The sequence below is a fragment of the Stegostoma tigrinum genome, chromosome 1 (assembly GCF_030684315.1).
Source record: "Stegostoma tigrinum isolate sSteTig4 chromosome 1, sSteTig4.hap1, whole genome shotgun sequence".
NCBI lineage: Eukaryota > Metazoa > Chordata > Chondrichthyes > Orectolobiformes > Stegostomatidae > Stegostoma > Stegostoma tigrinum.
In genome coordinates, this window is record NC_081354.1 from 19243478 (window position 1) to 19257091 (window position 13614).

Sequence of the window (13614 nt, forward strand, 5' to 3'; positions counted from 1 at the left end):
TGTGTTTAAAGCCAACTTGACTTTTTGATACTTTCAAAGCTGAATGTCATCTCTAGCCTTCAGAACATAGGTTTGTGTTCTTTCCTGAAGTGCATTGAATGACGTTTTCGACTGTGATTGGAGAAACACACAACGAATTAAAAGTTGAAAGCCTTATTTTGGATCAACATAGTTCCTGCAATTTGATCATTACAAAACATTAGTATAAGGTATTTCTCGGGTTTTTTTTTTCTTTGGCTGTGGCGAAATGTATGCATCCAAAGTATCACGAACGTGGCATCTTCTTTCAAAATTGCTGACCAATTGACCTGCTGCATTCTTTACAGAATTTGCTGTTACTGTGATACATCATTGCCTTTTCGTGTCTTATTTTTCAGAGATGTTAAATGTCTTTACATTTGATCTTTAAAGCAAGTGGTGGAAGCGAGTACAATTTCGTCGTTTAAGAAGTATTTAGACCGCGACATGAATGTGATAGGTCTGGAGGGATATGGGCCAAACACAGGCAAATGGGGCTAGTTTAATTGTGAATGGCATGGGCAAGTTGGGCCGAAGGGCCTGTTTCTACGCTGTAGACCACTATGACTCTATGCTGTTCCACTCATGTTAAGTACGTAGGTGATATTTCTAATCGCATTGGTCTCATGTGGATATGTACAGCTCTAAATATGTAATTCTCAAAAGCTACTTCATTTCCTTGATTTTGAGGCATTTACGAAGATAGCTCTGTCTTTGCAGAAGGACATGGTTTCCTGTATGAGACATTTGGAACAAGGCCTCAGTTTTCATGGCACGTGGATCCCTTTGGTGCCTCAGCCGCAACCCCCACAGTGTTTGCTTTGGCCGGATTTAATGCTCATCTCATCTCTCGCATTGACTACGATGAAAAGGAAATGATGCAGAGAAACAAGGTGAATGGAGGAGGGGAAACGCTTTGGGACTATCTCACTGTTAAAATCATCCAAATCCAGACTTCTGCCTGTCTTTCTGCGCATGTATGGTCTAGTGTAATACGTTTATGCTTCTACCTTTTAGTTTGCTTCCAGTGAGGCAGAAGGCTTTACTAAATGTAGCACTAGGGTTTCAGGTATATAAATCCTGTCACAGAGCTGGTTGTTGGGACTATCTGTGTTTTAATCAGTCACTGATCACAGTTATACGGGATGAAACTTAATGTGCGTGGTAAAGCGAAATGAATCACCGGCCTGTTGTTGAAATGTCAAGCGGATGCTGAATCATCGCCACACTTTTTGTCACTGTGTTTGTGTCCAATTTTGCCTTTTTGGTGTTGTGAGGTTGTTTGAACTACCCCATATTTTTAATCACACGATGCTAGAGCAAGTGAGAACTTTATCCTCGAAACGAAGTGCAATCAGAAATGTTGGCGTTTCCTGCTCACTTGTATCCCTGTATCACAACTCAGCTGGGATCTGAAGGTTAATGCTGCATAATCTTGCAGACTTGTGACACAGAGAGGTACACAGGATGAGTTATATGAGATTCCCTATGATTTTTATCCTCTCGACCCTGTGAAAACCACTCAGCGTCTCCTGCAACAGACCTTGTTTTTTTCTTCATCCACAGGATGAGGGCATCACTGGCCAGGCCAGCATTTATTGCCCATCCCTAATTGTCCAGGGAACAGTTAACAGTCAGCCGCTGGGTATGGAGTCACATGTAGGCCAGACCAGGTAAGGATGGCAGGTTCATTCCCTAAAGGATGCTAGTGAACCAGATGGGTCCTTCTGACAATCAGCAATGGTTTCATGGTCCTAATTCCAGATATTTAATGTAAACTCCACCACATGGTGGGATTTCAACCCGGATCCCCAGAACAATGACTAGGTCTCAGGATTAACAGTCCAGTGATAATGCCACTAGGCCATTGCCTCCCCCATACATAGCTACATAGGTTGCCACCTGAGTATTGATGGTGAAGGCTCTTGTTGATAAATGTACTGCCTGTTTCTTGAGGATCTTCCTATCAAATGTTTGCAGACATCCCACTATCTGAAAGGCAGAGGTTGCAGCTTTTTTGACTTTCAACCCAACAAACATTCAAATCTTCCAGTCTCTGGATTATCGGAGACTGGGCATTTGCTTGAGATGCATGATGGGACCCTGTGGAAGGCCTCAGATCCTTGTTCAAATTGCTCTGAATGTTTTGACTTCCCCAGCTCCCCGGGTCCCTCTTGAGTGAGAACCCGCGACTTTGGACAGCTCCGATGTGATTTCCTGAATCCTTACCCCAGTTAATGTTAGGCAGGTTAAAACCAAGTCCAACAGCTCACCAATCTTCCCTCCATCCTTCCAATCACCCCACCCCATCACATGAATAACCACTCAGCCTGACCAGCATTTCACCCCACCCTCCTGCCGGCCCAGCTACTCTCCCCCACTACTTATTCCTCAATATCGATCTACACACTCATTCATTCACTAGCATCCAGAGTCTCAACCTGGAATATTGACTCATTGCAGCTTGTGCTGTAGATCCCTCTGTCTCTACTGCAATCCACGGGAACTCTAGCTGCATGTTTCTGTCACCATCAGGTTCAGAAAGGCAATGAGATGTCCAGTCAGGAGCACTGACAATTGTTGTGACTGCTCAGAAAATCTAGCCCTTGGGAATTCTCTGCAAGTCAACCGAGCTTTCTGGAGGTCTCAGCATTTTCTTCCTCTTCCGTGCCTCTCATTAAATTGACAATGTATCACACTGAAACTGCACTCAGGTTCTGAATTGATTTAGCTGCATTTATTTGTTTGAATAAATCAAGGGGAGCATGCACAGAGTAGCGTGCGAGTAGTTTAACAACACCGGTAAACCTTAAACCTACACTCTGCCCAAGCGTCATTCAAGCATGGAGAACCTTTTCTGTGTAAGTATCTGCAGTGTAAGCTGTGAATACAAAACCAAAGATCTGAAAATGCTGCAAACACTGAGCGGGTCAGGCACTATCTGTGCAAAGTGCTATGTGAACTCTTTCCTTCTACACAGATAGTGCTGAGTTTTTCCAGAATTTTCAGTTTCAAATCAGGAGCACATTGGGTTTCCAAATTCCTGGCTTGGGGTTCACCTTCCTGTGGCAGGCAACCTGCTTTTGTTTCCGTTCAATCTTCATGGAGATTGCAAAAATTTCTGGTTAGACATAAAAAAGTAAAGGTTGCTTCTCTAAGCTAATGGGTTCAACAATTCAACAGCTGTTTTATTACATGGGACTGCAGGGAGGGCATAGGTTTATGAGTTTTGCAAAGAGAATGTTGCAGTGTTTGGTAGTGGTCTTGCCTATGGATTGGGAGGTTGGAAGTTCAAGCCTCACTCTGGGAACATGAGGCCAAAGTCTCGACTGCTTCTTCAAAGCAGTATTGAGGGAGTGCTGCACTGTCAGAAATGGCTGTCCTTTAGGTGTGAAACCTAACTCAGGCCCCTCCTGCCCACTCCAGCGAGTGTAAAAGATCCCACCAAGTTATTTTGAAAAACAAGCAGGAAATTCTCTTTGGTGCCATGGACAGTTTTTCTAGCGCCACTTGAATTGGTTAGCATCGACAGTGTTATTCGTGGGAGGTTCCTGTTTGCAGATTGGCTGATGGGCTTCTTATATTGCAACACATCAGAAATACCTTTTCCCTCCATCTGGAAATGGAGGGAGTTAGGAAGCATGGACTGGGAGCAGTTGTTCCATGGTAAGGGAACTATAGACATGTGGAGATGGTTTAAGGAACAGTTGTTGGGAGTGATGAGTAAATATGTCCCTCTGAGACAGGCAAGACGGGGTAAGATAAAGGAACCTTGGATGACGAGAGCGGTGGAGCTTCTAGTGAAAAGGAAGAAGGTAGCTTACATAAGGTGGAGGAAGCTAGGGTCAAGTTCAGCTAGAGAGGATTACATGCAGGCAAGGAAGGAGCTCAAAAATGGTCTGAGGAGAGCCAGGAGGGGGCACGAGAAAGGCTTGGCAGAAGGAATCCGGGAAAACACAAAGGCATTTTACACTTACGTGAGGAATAAGAGAATGGTCAAAGAAAGAGTAGGGCCGATCAGGGATAGCATAGGGAACTTGTGTGTGGAGCCTGAGGAGGTAGGGGAAGCCCTAAATGAGTTTTTTGCTTCTGTCTTTACGAAAGAAACGACCTGTGTAGTGAATGAAACCTTTGAAGAGCAGGTGTGCATGCTGGAATGGATAGAGATAGAGGAAGCTGATGTACTGAAAATTTTGTCAAACATTAAGATTGACAAGTCGCCAGGCCCGGATCAGATTTGTCCTCGGCTGCTTTGGGAAGCGAGAAATGCAATTGCTTCGCCACTTGCGAAGATCTTTGCATCCTCGCTCTCCACTGGAGTCGTACCTGAGGACTGGAGAGAGGCAAATGTAATTCCTCTCTTCAAGAAAGGAAATAGGGAAATCCCCGGCAATTATAGACCGGTAAGTCTCACGTCTGTTGTCTGCAAGGTGTTAGAAAGGATTCTGAGGGATAAGATTTATGACCATCTGGAAGAGCATGGCTTGATCAAATACAGTCAACACGGCTTTGTGAGGGGTAGGTCATGCCTTACAAACCTTATCGAGTTTTTTGAGGATGTGACTAGGAAGGTTGATGAGGGTCGAGCTGTGGATGTGGTGTATATGGACTTCAGTAAGGCATTTGATAAGGTTCCCCATGGAAGGCTCATTCAGAAGGTCAGGAGGAATGGGATACAGGGGAACTTAGCTGCTTGGATACAGAATTGGCTGGCCAACAGAAGACAGCGAGTGGTAGTAGAAGGAAAATATTCTGCCTGGAAGTCAGTGGTGAGTGGGGTTCCACAGGGCTCTGTCCTTGGGCCTCTACTGTTTGTAATTTTTATTAATGACTTGGACGAGGGAATTGAAGGATGGGTCAGCAAGTTTGCAGACGACACAAAGGTCGGAGGTGTCGTTGACAGTGTAGAGGGCTGTTGTAGGCTGCAGCGGGACATTGACAGGATGCAGAGATGGGCTGAGAGGTGGCAGATGGAGTTCAACCTGGATAAATGCGAGGTGATGCATTTTGGAAGGTCGAATTTGAAAGCTGAGTACAGGATTAAGGATAGGATTCTTGGCAGCGTGGAGGAACAGAGGGATCTTGGTGTGCAGATACATAGATCCCTTAAAATGGCCACCCAAGTGGACAGGGTTGTTAAGAAAGCATATGGTGTTTTGGCTTTCATTAACAGGGGGATTGAGTTTAAGAGTCGTGAGATCTTGTTGCAGCTCTATAAAACTTTGGTTAGACCGCACTTGGAATACTGCGTCCAGTTCTGGGCGCCCTATTATAGGAAAGATGTGGATGCTTTGGAGAGGGTTCAGAGGAGGTTTACCAGGATGCTGCCTGGACTGGAGGGCTTATCTTATGAAGAGAGGTTGACTGAGCTCGGTCTCTTTTCATTGGAGAAAAGGAGGAGGAGAGGGGACCTAATTGAGGTATACAAGATAATGAGAGGCATAGATAGAGTCGATAGCCAGAGACTATTTCCCAGGGCAGAAATGGCTAGCACGAGGGGTCATAGTTTTAAGCTGGTTGGTGGAAAGTATAGAGGGGATGTCAGAGGCAGGTTCTTTACGCAGAGAGTTGTGAGAGCATGGAATGCGTTGCCAGCAGCAGTTGTGGAAGCAAGGTCATTGGGGTCATTTAAGAGACTGCTGGACATGCATATGGTCACAGAAATTTGAGGGTGCATCCATGAGGATCAATGGTCGGCACAACATTGTGGGCTGAAGGGCCTGTTCTGTGCTGTACTGTTCTATGTTCTATGTTCTATGTTCTAAATACCTCTGGCTGTAAAATGCTCTTAGAGACTGAGGCGATCAAAATTGCAATGTGGATGCAAGTCTTTGCTTGCTTGTCTGCTGTGATCCATAACTTTTAAACCAACTGTTTGGGATAACATTCCGATTTTTTTTTGTGTGACAGGGATAACAAAAAAACAGTAGCTACAAGTGCTGGTGATTCCATCCATTCTGACAAGTTGCCAAGAGAAAGTAATTTTAGCCAACTTTTCTCTCTCACTTCCCTTTGTTAAGTTACTGATCTAAATTTTGTTGTGGGGCAATATAATGCAGACTTTGGAGGTGAATGGCACTTAGAAAGGAGGAAAAATAGCCAGTACAAGAATTGTCTTGGGTTAATTTTGGCTGTCTGTTAACTAGTGCTTAAAGATTGTAATGGGAACAGGTCATTCCCGAAGTATTAACCAACAGTAGCTCTGTCCTTGTGGGTTGGAGCCTACAATTTACTGTCCTTGCTAATTCTGCTATTGGTCTTGAAGCTTGTTGAGTATGATAGATTTGGGAGCGCTGTCGGCACGATACCTGCTCCTGGGTTGACTCTGATCTGTTCTTGAAGCTTAACGCGGAGCAACAAGACATACAACAGCAAGAGATTGAACAATTCACACCCGTCTTTCTGTCTGGTGTTTAAGCCGTGAGGCATTTCAGTGGAATATGCACCATTTTAAATCACAATGTCACGCTCCATTTTCTGTAGATGTTCGTGTGAGGTTGTTCACTGACTCCTTTTTCTCCCTGTTCCTCCCCGATACAGAAGCTCCAGTTTGTATGGCAAGCGTCACCCTCTTTGGCCCAGCACCAGGAAATCTTCACTCACACTATGGACCAATACAGTTACTGCGTCCCATCCTTTCTGCCGTTCTCCAACAGGTAATAGAGTGGAGATAAAAAAGTGTGGAGCTGGATGAACACAGCAGGTCAAGCAGCATCTCAGGAGCACAAAAGCTGACGTTTCGAGCCTAGACCCTTCATCAGAGAGGGGGATGGGGTGAGGGTTCTGAAATAAATAGGGAGAGAGGGGGAGGCGGACCGAAGATGGAGAGTAAAGAAGATAGGTGGAGAGGAGAGTATAGGTGGGGAGGTAGGGAGGGGATAGGTCAGTCTGGGGAGGACGGACAGGTCATGGGGCGGGATGAGGTTAGTAGGTGGGAAATGGAGGTGTGGCTTGAGGTGGGAGGAAGGGATGGGTGAGAGGAAGAACAGGTTGGGGAGGTGGGGACGAGCTGGGCTGGTTTTGGGATGCTCTGGGGAGAGGGGAGATTTTGAAGCTTGTACAATCCACATTAAAGCCATTGGGCTGCAGGGTTCCCAAGTGGAATATGAGTTGCTGTTCCTGCAACCTTCAGGTGGCATCATTGTGGCACTGCAGGAGGCCCATGATGGACATGTCATCTAAGGAATGGGAGGGGGTGTTAAAATGGTTCGTGACTGGGAGGTGCAGTTGTTTGTTGCGAACCGAGCGGAGGTGTTGTGCCGGTGTGGTGGGGTTGGAGGGGAGTGTGGAGCGGACAAGGGAGTCACGGAGAGAGTGGTCTCTCCAGAAGGCAGACAAGGGTGGGGATGGAAAAATGTCTTGGGTGGTGGGGTCGGTAGATGGCGGAAGTGTCAGAGGATGATGCATTGTATCCGGAGGTTGGTGGGGTGGTATGTGAGGACCGGGGGGATTCTCTTCGGGCGGTTATTGCGGGGGCGGGGTGTGAGGGATGAGTTGCGGGAGACTCGGTCGAGGGCGCTTTCGATCACTGCGGGGGGATGTTGCGGGTAGGTTTACTTTAATAAATGGGGCGGTGTGGGTTGGTTGCTCAGCCCTGCGAGTGCACCGTTTATTTCGACACACTTACATGGTGACCTTGCTAGTGTGGTGGCAGACTGCTAGAGTTGGAGCACCCACATACAAGTCAGAGCAATGTGACATCGGTTTGATTTTTGTTTTTCTTCGCAGCCTGCCAATGAGGAGGCAGTGAGCAGATGCTGCATATCCACAGAATTGCAATAGATGAGTACCAGACTGAGGGCTGTTTTTTTTCACAATAACAGAGAGCCTCTCCGTTGTTGTTAAAATGGAGGAGGGGGCGAAAAATCGGAGATCCTGCTACAAACACGGCACCCACTATTTTTCCGGGGATGTAGTGTGTAGGGAATGAGGGCAGGTTGCAAATAATGTGGGTACATTTTGCAGAGATTTCCAACCTACTGTTGGTGCACATTAGCTGCATTAGCATGATCATTCATCCTTGCATGAACTGGTAGTAGCAACAAATGATTAGTTTAGGTGGAATAGTCTTTCATGCTGTGCACAGAAAAAGACAAGATTCCACCAACATCATAAATGCAGTCCTACTGGGGTGCAATATTAATTAGTTTTGCAAATAACTAGGTGAAATGTTCAGTGGCCGTTTTCATGTATTCAAGAGAAATGGTTTGGAAACAGTGGACACTTATTTGTGAAGGAGAAGAAAAAATGTTTACAATTGATTAACTGACTCAAGGATCTCTAAATGCTATTTAGATCTGGCTTTTATTGGAATGGCATTGCCGTTTTTCCTGACCCACCAAAAGATGGAATTTATCCTAATATGAGCCTCCCAGTGACCAATGAAACAATTTGTGCTTACGCAAAGACAATGGTATCCAACATAAAAGAGAGAGCAGCCTGGTTCCGATCTAGCCATGTTCTGTGGCCATGGGTAAGTTATACAAAGTTTAAAACTGATTCTTGCTTCAAAATGCTGAATGATAATTGGTGTATGGTAAAGTGTTTTGTGACTCACCTCATCAAAACCTTTTTCATTGCTTCAAAATTAGCATTATTGCCAGTCCCTGAGTAATGCAAGGTGCTGATGAGCCACTTTCTCCACTATGACTGAATGGCTTGCTAGGGCACATCAAAGGCACTTAAGGGTCAATTGCTTTTGTGCGGCTCTGAGCTGACCACATTAGGACAACAAATTTCCCTTTGTAAAGCACTAGTGAACTGGATGCTATTTGATTGCTCACTTTACTCACTTTATATTCCAGAATTATTTAATTAGTTCAATTGAAATTCCACTTCTGGCATGTCTTCAGACTGTGTCTGGACCTCAGAATTTCTAATCCGGTAGTGTGACCACAGTAGCTCTTTACCCTTCAATTTGGATTGGAATCAGAATGTTTAAAATACAATTCAGCATATTATAACCAAAGAAAACTGTGTTAATTTTGTGTGTAATTCGTGTATGAACATGCTAGACCTTTGTTCCACCTCCATTTTGTGCAAGTTCCATCCCAAACAAGTTACTTTTCCCTTATTTCCTTTGTACTTGTGACTTGTTTTCGGCATCTGACAGTCATTCTTATGTAAAGGTTAAGTTGACTGCAACAGCATTGAATCACTACTGAGTTGTTAAATCACTGTATGACATTAGGACCTGATGAGTCTCAACTTTTTCGAGTTAAATGTCAGAACAACTGAAGGAACCCACTATGATCCCTTTAACTTCCAGTGTACCTGGGGCATTGACTCCCAGATCAGCTTGGCTGGCATGTGGTGCCTTGATGAGTGATAATGGGAACTGCAGATGCTGGAGAATCCAAGATAATAAAGTGTGAAGCTGGATGAACACAGCAGGCCAAGTAGTATCTCAGGAGCAGAAAAGCTGACGTTTCGGGCCGAGACCCTTCATCAGAGAGGGGGATGGGGTGAGGGTTCTGGAATAAATAGGGAGAGGGGGGAGGCCGAAGATGGAGAGAAAAGAAGATAGGTGGGGAGGGGATAGGTCAGTCCAGGGAAGACGGACAGGTCAAGGAGGTGGGATGAGGTTAGTAGGTAGGAGATGGAAGTGCGGCTTAGGGTGGGAGGAAGGGATGGGTGAGAGGAAGAACAGGTTAGGGAGGAGGAGACAGGCTGGACTGGTTTTGGGATGCAGTGGGTGGAGGGGAAGAGCTGGGCTGGTTGTGTGATGCAGTGGCGGGAGGGGATGAACTGGGCTGGTTTTGGGATGCGGTGGGGGAAGGGGAGATTTTGAAGCTGGTGAAGTCCACATTGATACCATTGGGCTGCAGGGTTCCCAAGCGGAATATGAGTTGCTGTTCCTGCAACCTTCGGGTGGCATCATCGTGGCACTGCAGGAGGCCCATGACGGACATGTCATCTAAAGAAGGGGAGGGGGAGTGGAAATGGTTTGCGATTGGGAGGTGCAGTTATTTATTGCGAACTGAGTGTAGGTGTTCTGCAAAGCGGACCCCAAGCCTCCGCTTGGTTTCCCCAATGTAGAGGAAGCCACACCGGGTACAATGGATACAGTATACCACATTGGCAGATGTGCAGATGAACCTCTGCTTAATATGGAAAGTCATCTTGGGGCCTGGGATAGGGGTGAAGGAGGAGGTGTGGGGGCAAGTGTAGCATTTCCTGCGGTTGCAAGGGGAAGGTGATGGGTGTGGTGGGGTTGGAGGGCAGTGTGGAGCGAACAAGGGAGTCACGGAGAGAGTGGTGTCTCTGGAAAGCAGCCAAGCGTGGGGATGGAAAATGTCTTGGGTGGTGGGGTCGGATTGTAGATGGCGGAAGTGTCGGAGGATGATGCGTTGTATCCGGAGGTTGGTGGGGTGTTGTGTGAGAACGAGGGGGATCCTCTTTCGGCGGTTGTGGCGGGGGCGGGGTGTGAGGGATGTGTTGCGGGAAATGCGGGAGACGCGGTCAAGGGCGTTCTCGACCACTGTTGGGGGAAAGTTGCGGTCCTTGAAGAACTTGGACATCTGGGATGTGCGGGAGTGGAATGCCTCATCATGGGAGCAGATGCGGCAGAGGCGGAGGAATTGGGAATAGGGGATGGAATTTTTGCAGGAGGGTGGGTGGGAGGAGGTTTATACTGCCCAAAGAGGATCCCCCTCATTCTCACACACCACCCTACCAACCTCCGGATACAACGCATCATTCTCCGACACTTCCGCCATCTACAATCCGACCCCACCACCCAAGACATTTTTCCATCCCCACGCTTGGCTGCTTTCCGGAGACACCACTCTCTCCGTGACTCCCTTGTTCGCTCCACACTGCCCTCCAACCCCACCACACCCAGCACCTTCCCCCTGCAACCGCAGAAAATGCTACACTTGCCCCCACACCTCCTCCCTCGCCCCTATCCCAGGCCCCAAGATGACTTTCCATATTAAGCAGAGGTTCACCTGCACATCTGCCAATGTGGTATACTGTATCCATTGTACCCGGTGTGGCCTCCTCTACATTGGGGAAACCAAGCAGAGGCTTGGGGACCGCTTTGCAGAACACCTCCACTCGGTTCTGCACCTCCCAGTCGCGAACCATTTCCACTCCCCCTCCCATTCTTTAGATGACATGTCCATCATGGGCCTCCTGCAGTGCCACAATGATGCCACCTGAAGGTTGCAGGAACAGCAAACTCATAGTCCGCTTGCGAACCCTGCAGCCCAATGGTATCAATGTGGACTTCACCAGCTTCAAAATCTCCCCTTCCCCCAACACATCCCAAAACCAGCCCAGTTCGTCCCCTCCCCCCACTGCACCACACAACCAGCCCAGCTCTTCCCCTCCATCCACTGCATTCCAAAACCAGTCCAGCCTGTCTCTGCCTCCCTAATCTGTTCTTCCTCTCACCCATCCCTTCCTCCCACTCCCAGCCGCACCTCCATCTCCTACCTACTAACCTCATCCCACCTCCTTGACCTGTCTGTATTCCCTGGACTGACCTATCCCCTCCCTACCTCCCCACTTATACTCTCCTCTCCACCTATCTTCTTTTCTCTCCATCTTCAGTCCGCCTCCCCCTCTCTCCTTATTTATTCCACTTCCCTCTCCCCATTCCCCTCTCTGATGAAGGGTCTAGGCCCGAAACGTCAGCTTTTGTGCTCCTGAGATGCTGCTTGGCCTGCTGTGTTCATCCAGCCTCACATTTTATTATATGTTGTGCCTTGATACTCTGTTGAGACAAAGCTCTGTTTTCTCCCTGTTGCTTTTCTTCTTAAGTTCATTTATAGAACTAAAACATTTTCCATCTCTGCCTCTACCTTGTTTTCTTCATTATCAAAACATTTATTGCTATTCAATGACAAGTAACTCATTCCTGACTCCCCAAAACCCATCCATGATCCACAAGGTACAAATGGGGAGTGTAATGGAATACTTTCCACTTGTCTGGATGCTTTCCTTATTTATTCGCAGGGTGGGGGCATTGCTTACAAGGTCAACATTCATTGCCCATCCCTAAATGCCCCCGAGGGCCGTTAAGAGTCAACCACATTATTGTGGGTTTGGAGTCACAGATAGGCCAGACTGGACAAGGGTGGCAGTTTTCTTCCCTGAAGGACATTAGTGAACCAGATGGGTTTTTCCGACAATTGACAATGGATTCATGGTCATCATTAGACTCCTAATTCTAGAATTTCATTGAATTCAAGTTCCACCATCTGCCATAGCTCCCAGGACATTGCCTAAGTCTCTGGATTAACAATCCAGTGATAATACCACGAGACCATCACCTCTCCTCATGCAGCTCCAACAGCACTCAAGGAGCTCAACATCATCCAGGACAAAGTACCAACGTGACTGATACCCGTTTTGCTATTTTCAGCATTCACTTCTACTGCTGGCTTTGCAGAGGCAGCAGTGTATATCGCAAGCAAGATGCACTGGCTCACTTCTTATCTGTTTCACCTCCAGCAGCAGTAATTAGTTCAATGTTATGGCTTTGCCTTTGAAACTGCCAATCTCCCACTTCCATCTTTGCTGTATCCCTCTCTTTCCAATTTCCAGAAGCTTTTGATGAACCTTTCTCTTCACTTGTGTTTTACCTGCTTATGCCGCACCAACCTTGCTCTTCCTTTCATGCCTTCTAAATAGTGTTTGCTGTAGTTTGTGCATTTTGCTCATAAAGGCATTCTGTCTTTGAGGAACATTCGAAGTGCTTCATGAAATCGTGTTGTCAGTTTGTGTGCAATCTCTTTTTCATACTTCCTTTCTCCCCCGTTTTCTTGTGATGGCAGGGCTGTGACAAGCAGTTCTTCAATGCCTCCGTCCAGTTTAAGAACATGGATCCACTGATGGATTATATCAACCAACATAGAGATGAATTTGGAGTTACAGTTCAATACGCCACATTAAGTGAATATATCCGTGCTGTTCACAGTGCGAACCTTACTTGGGACATCCGAAAGAACCAGGATTTTCTCCCATACTCCTCTGGTAAGAATAGGCATGCAAAAAATATCATCTCTACGGGGGTACCATGTACAGGGGTACGGGTTCTAATGTTAGAAGGAATAGGCTACTTCTGTATCCATTTATAAAGCACTTTTGCTATTGCTGGGGATTACACAAACAATAATGAACAGTGATTCATTGGTAGTTGATCACTGCATTTCCTTCCACAGTGTGAGATTGCAAGTTGTCTTAAGGTGTGGTGTTCCCCTATATCCTTGAATTCTGGGCTATTTTCATTCAAACCCACAACGATGATCATTTAAGAAACAGATGTATCTGAACAAGGAGCTATTGCCTTTTTACTGCTGGCATATGATACCTATATTTGCAGCAAGATTATTTTGCAGTGATCTGATGCTGCATTTGCAATTTTATTCAACCACAAATTTCAGTTGTTAAAACCAGGACTCTGATTTAAAAATAAGTCTGTTTTTAACTGAATTAAAACTGTATTAGTTGCTTCAAATCCATTTTAGTATGAAGCAAAAGACTTTTTAAAGTAAACGTCCATCCTTTATTCTTGACAACTTAAAAAATATTTTGTACAGTTGTCAAAATCACTGTACTAACTTCCAGTATGTTGGGAGATTATCCAAG

The 13614-nt window shown here is 46.2% G+C and overlaps 1 protein-coding gene across 3 annotated transcripts in view; it reads left to right on the forward strand.

The window, feature by feature from the left end:
• man2b2 (mannosidase, alpha, class 2B, member 2) overlaps positions 1 to 13614 on the forward strand; it is a 66645-nt gene that overhangs the window by 14119 nt on the left and 38912 nt on the right. For all 3 annotated transcript variants that reach the window (XM_059638739.1, XM_048541163.2, XM_048541172.1), the window contains 4 exons: positions 739 to 911; positions 6559 to 6674; positions 8314 to 8491; positions 12801 to 12999. In XM_059638739.1, the coding sequence (XP_059494722.1) occupies positions 739 to 911; positions 6559 to 6674; positions 8314 to 8491; positions 12801 to 12999 (666 nt within the window). The remainder of the gene's footprint in view (positions 1 to 738; positions 912 to 6558; positions 6675 to 8313; positions 8492 to 12800; positions 13000 to 13614) is intronic.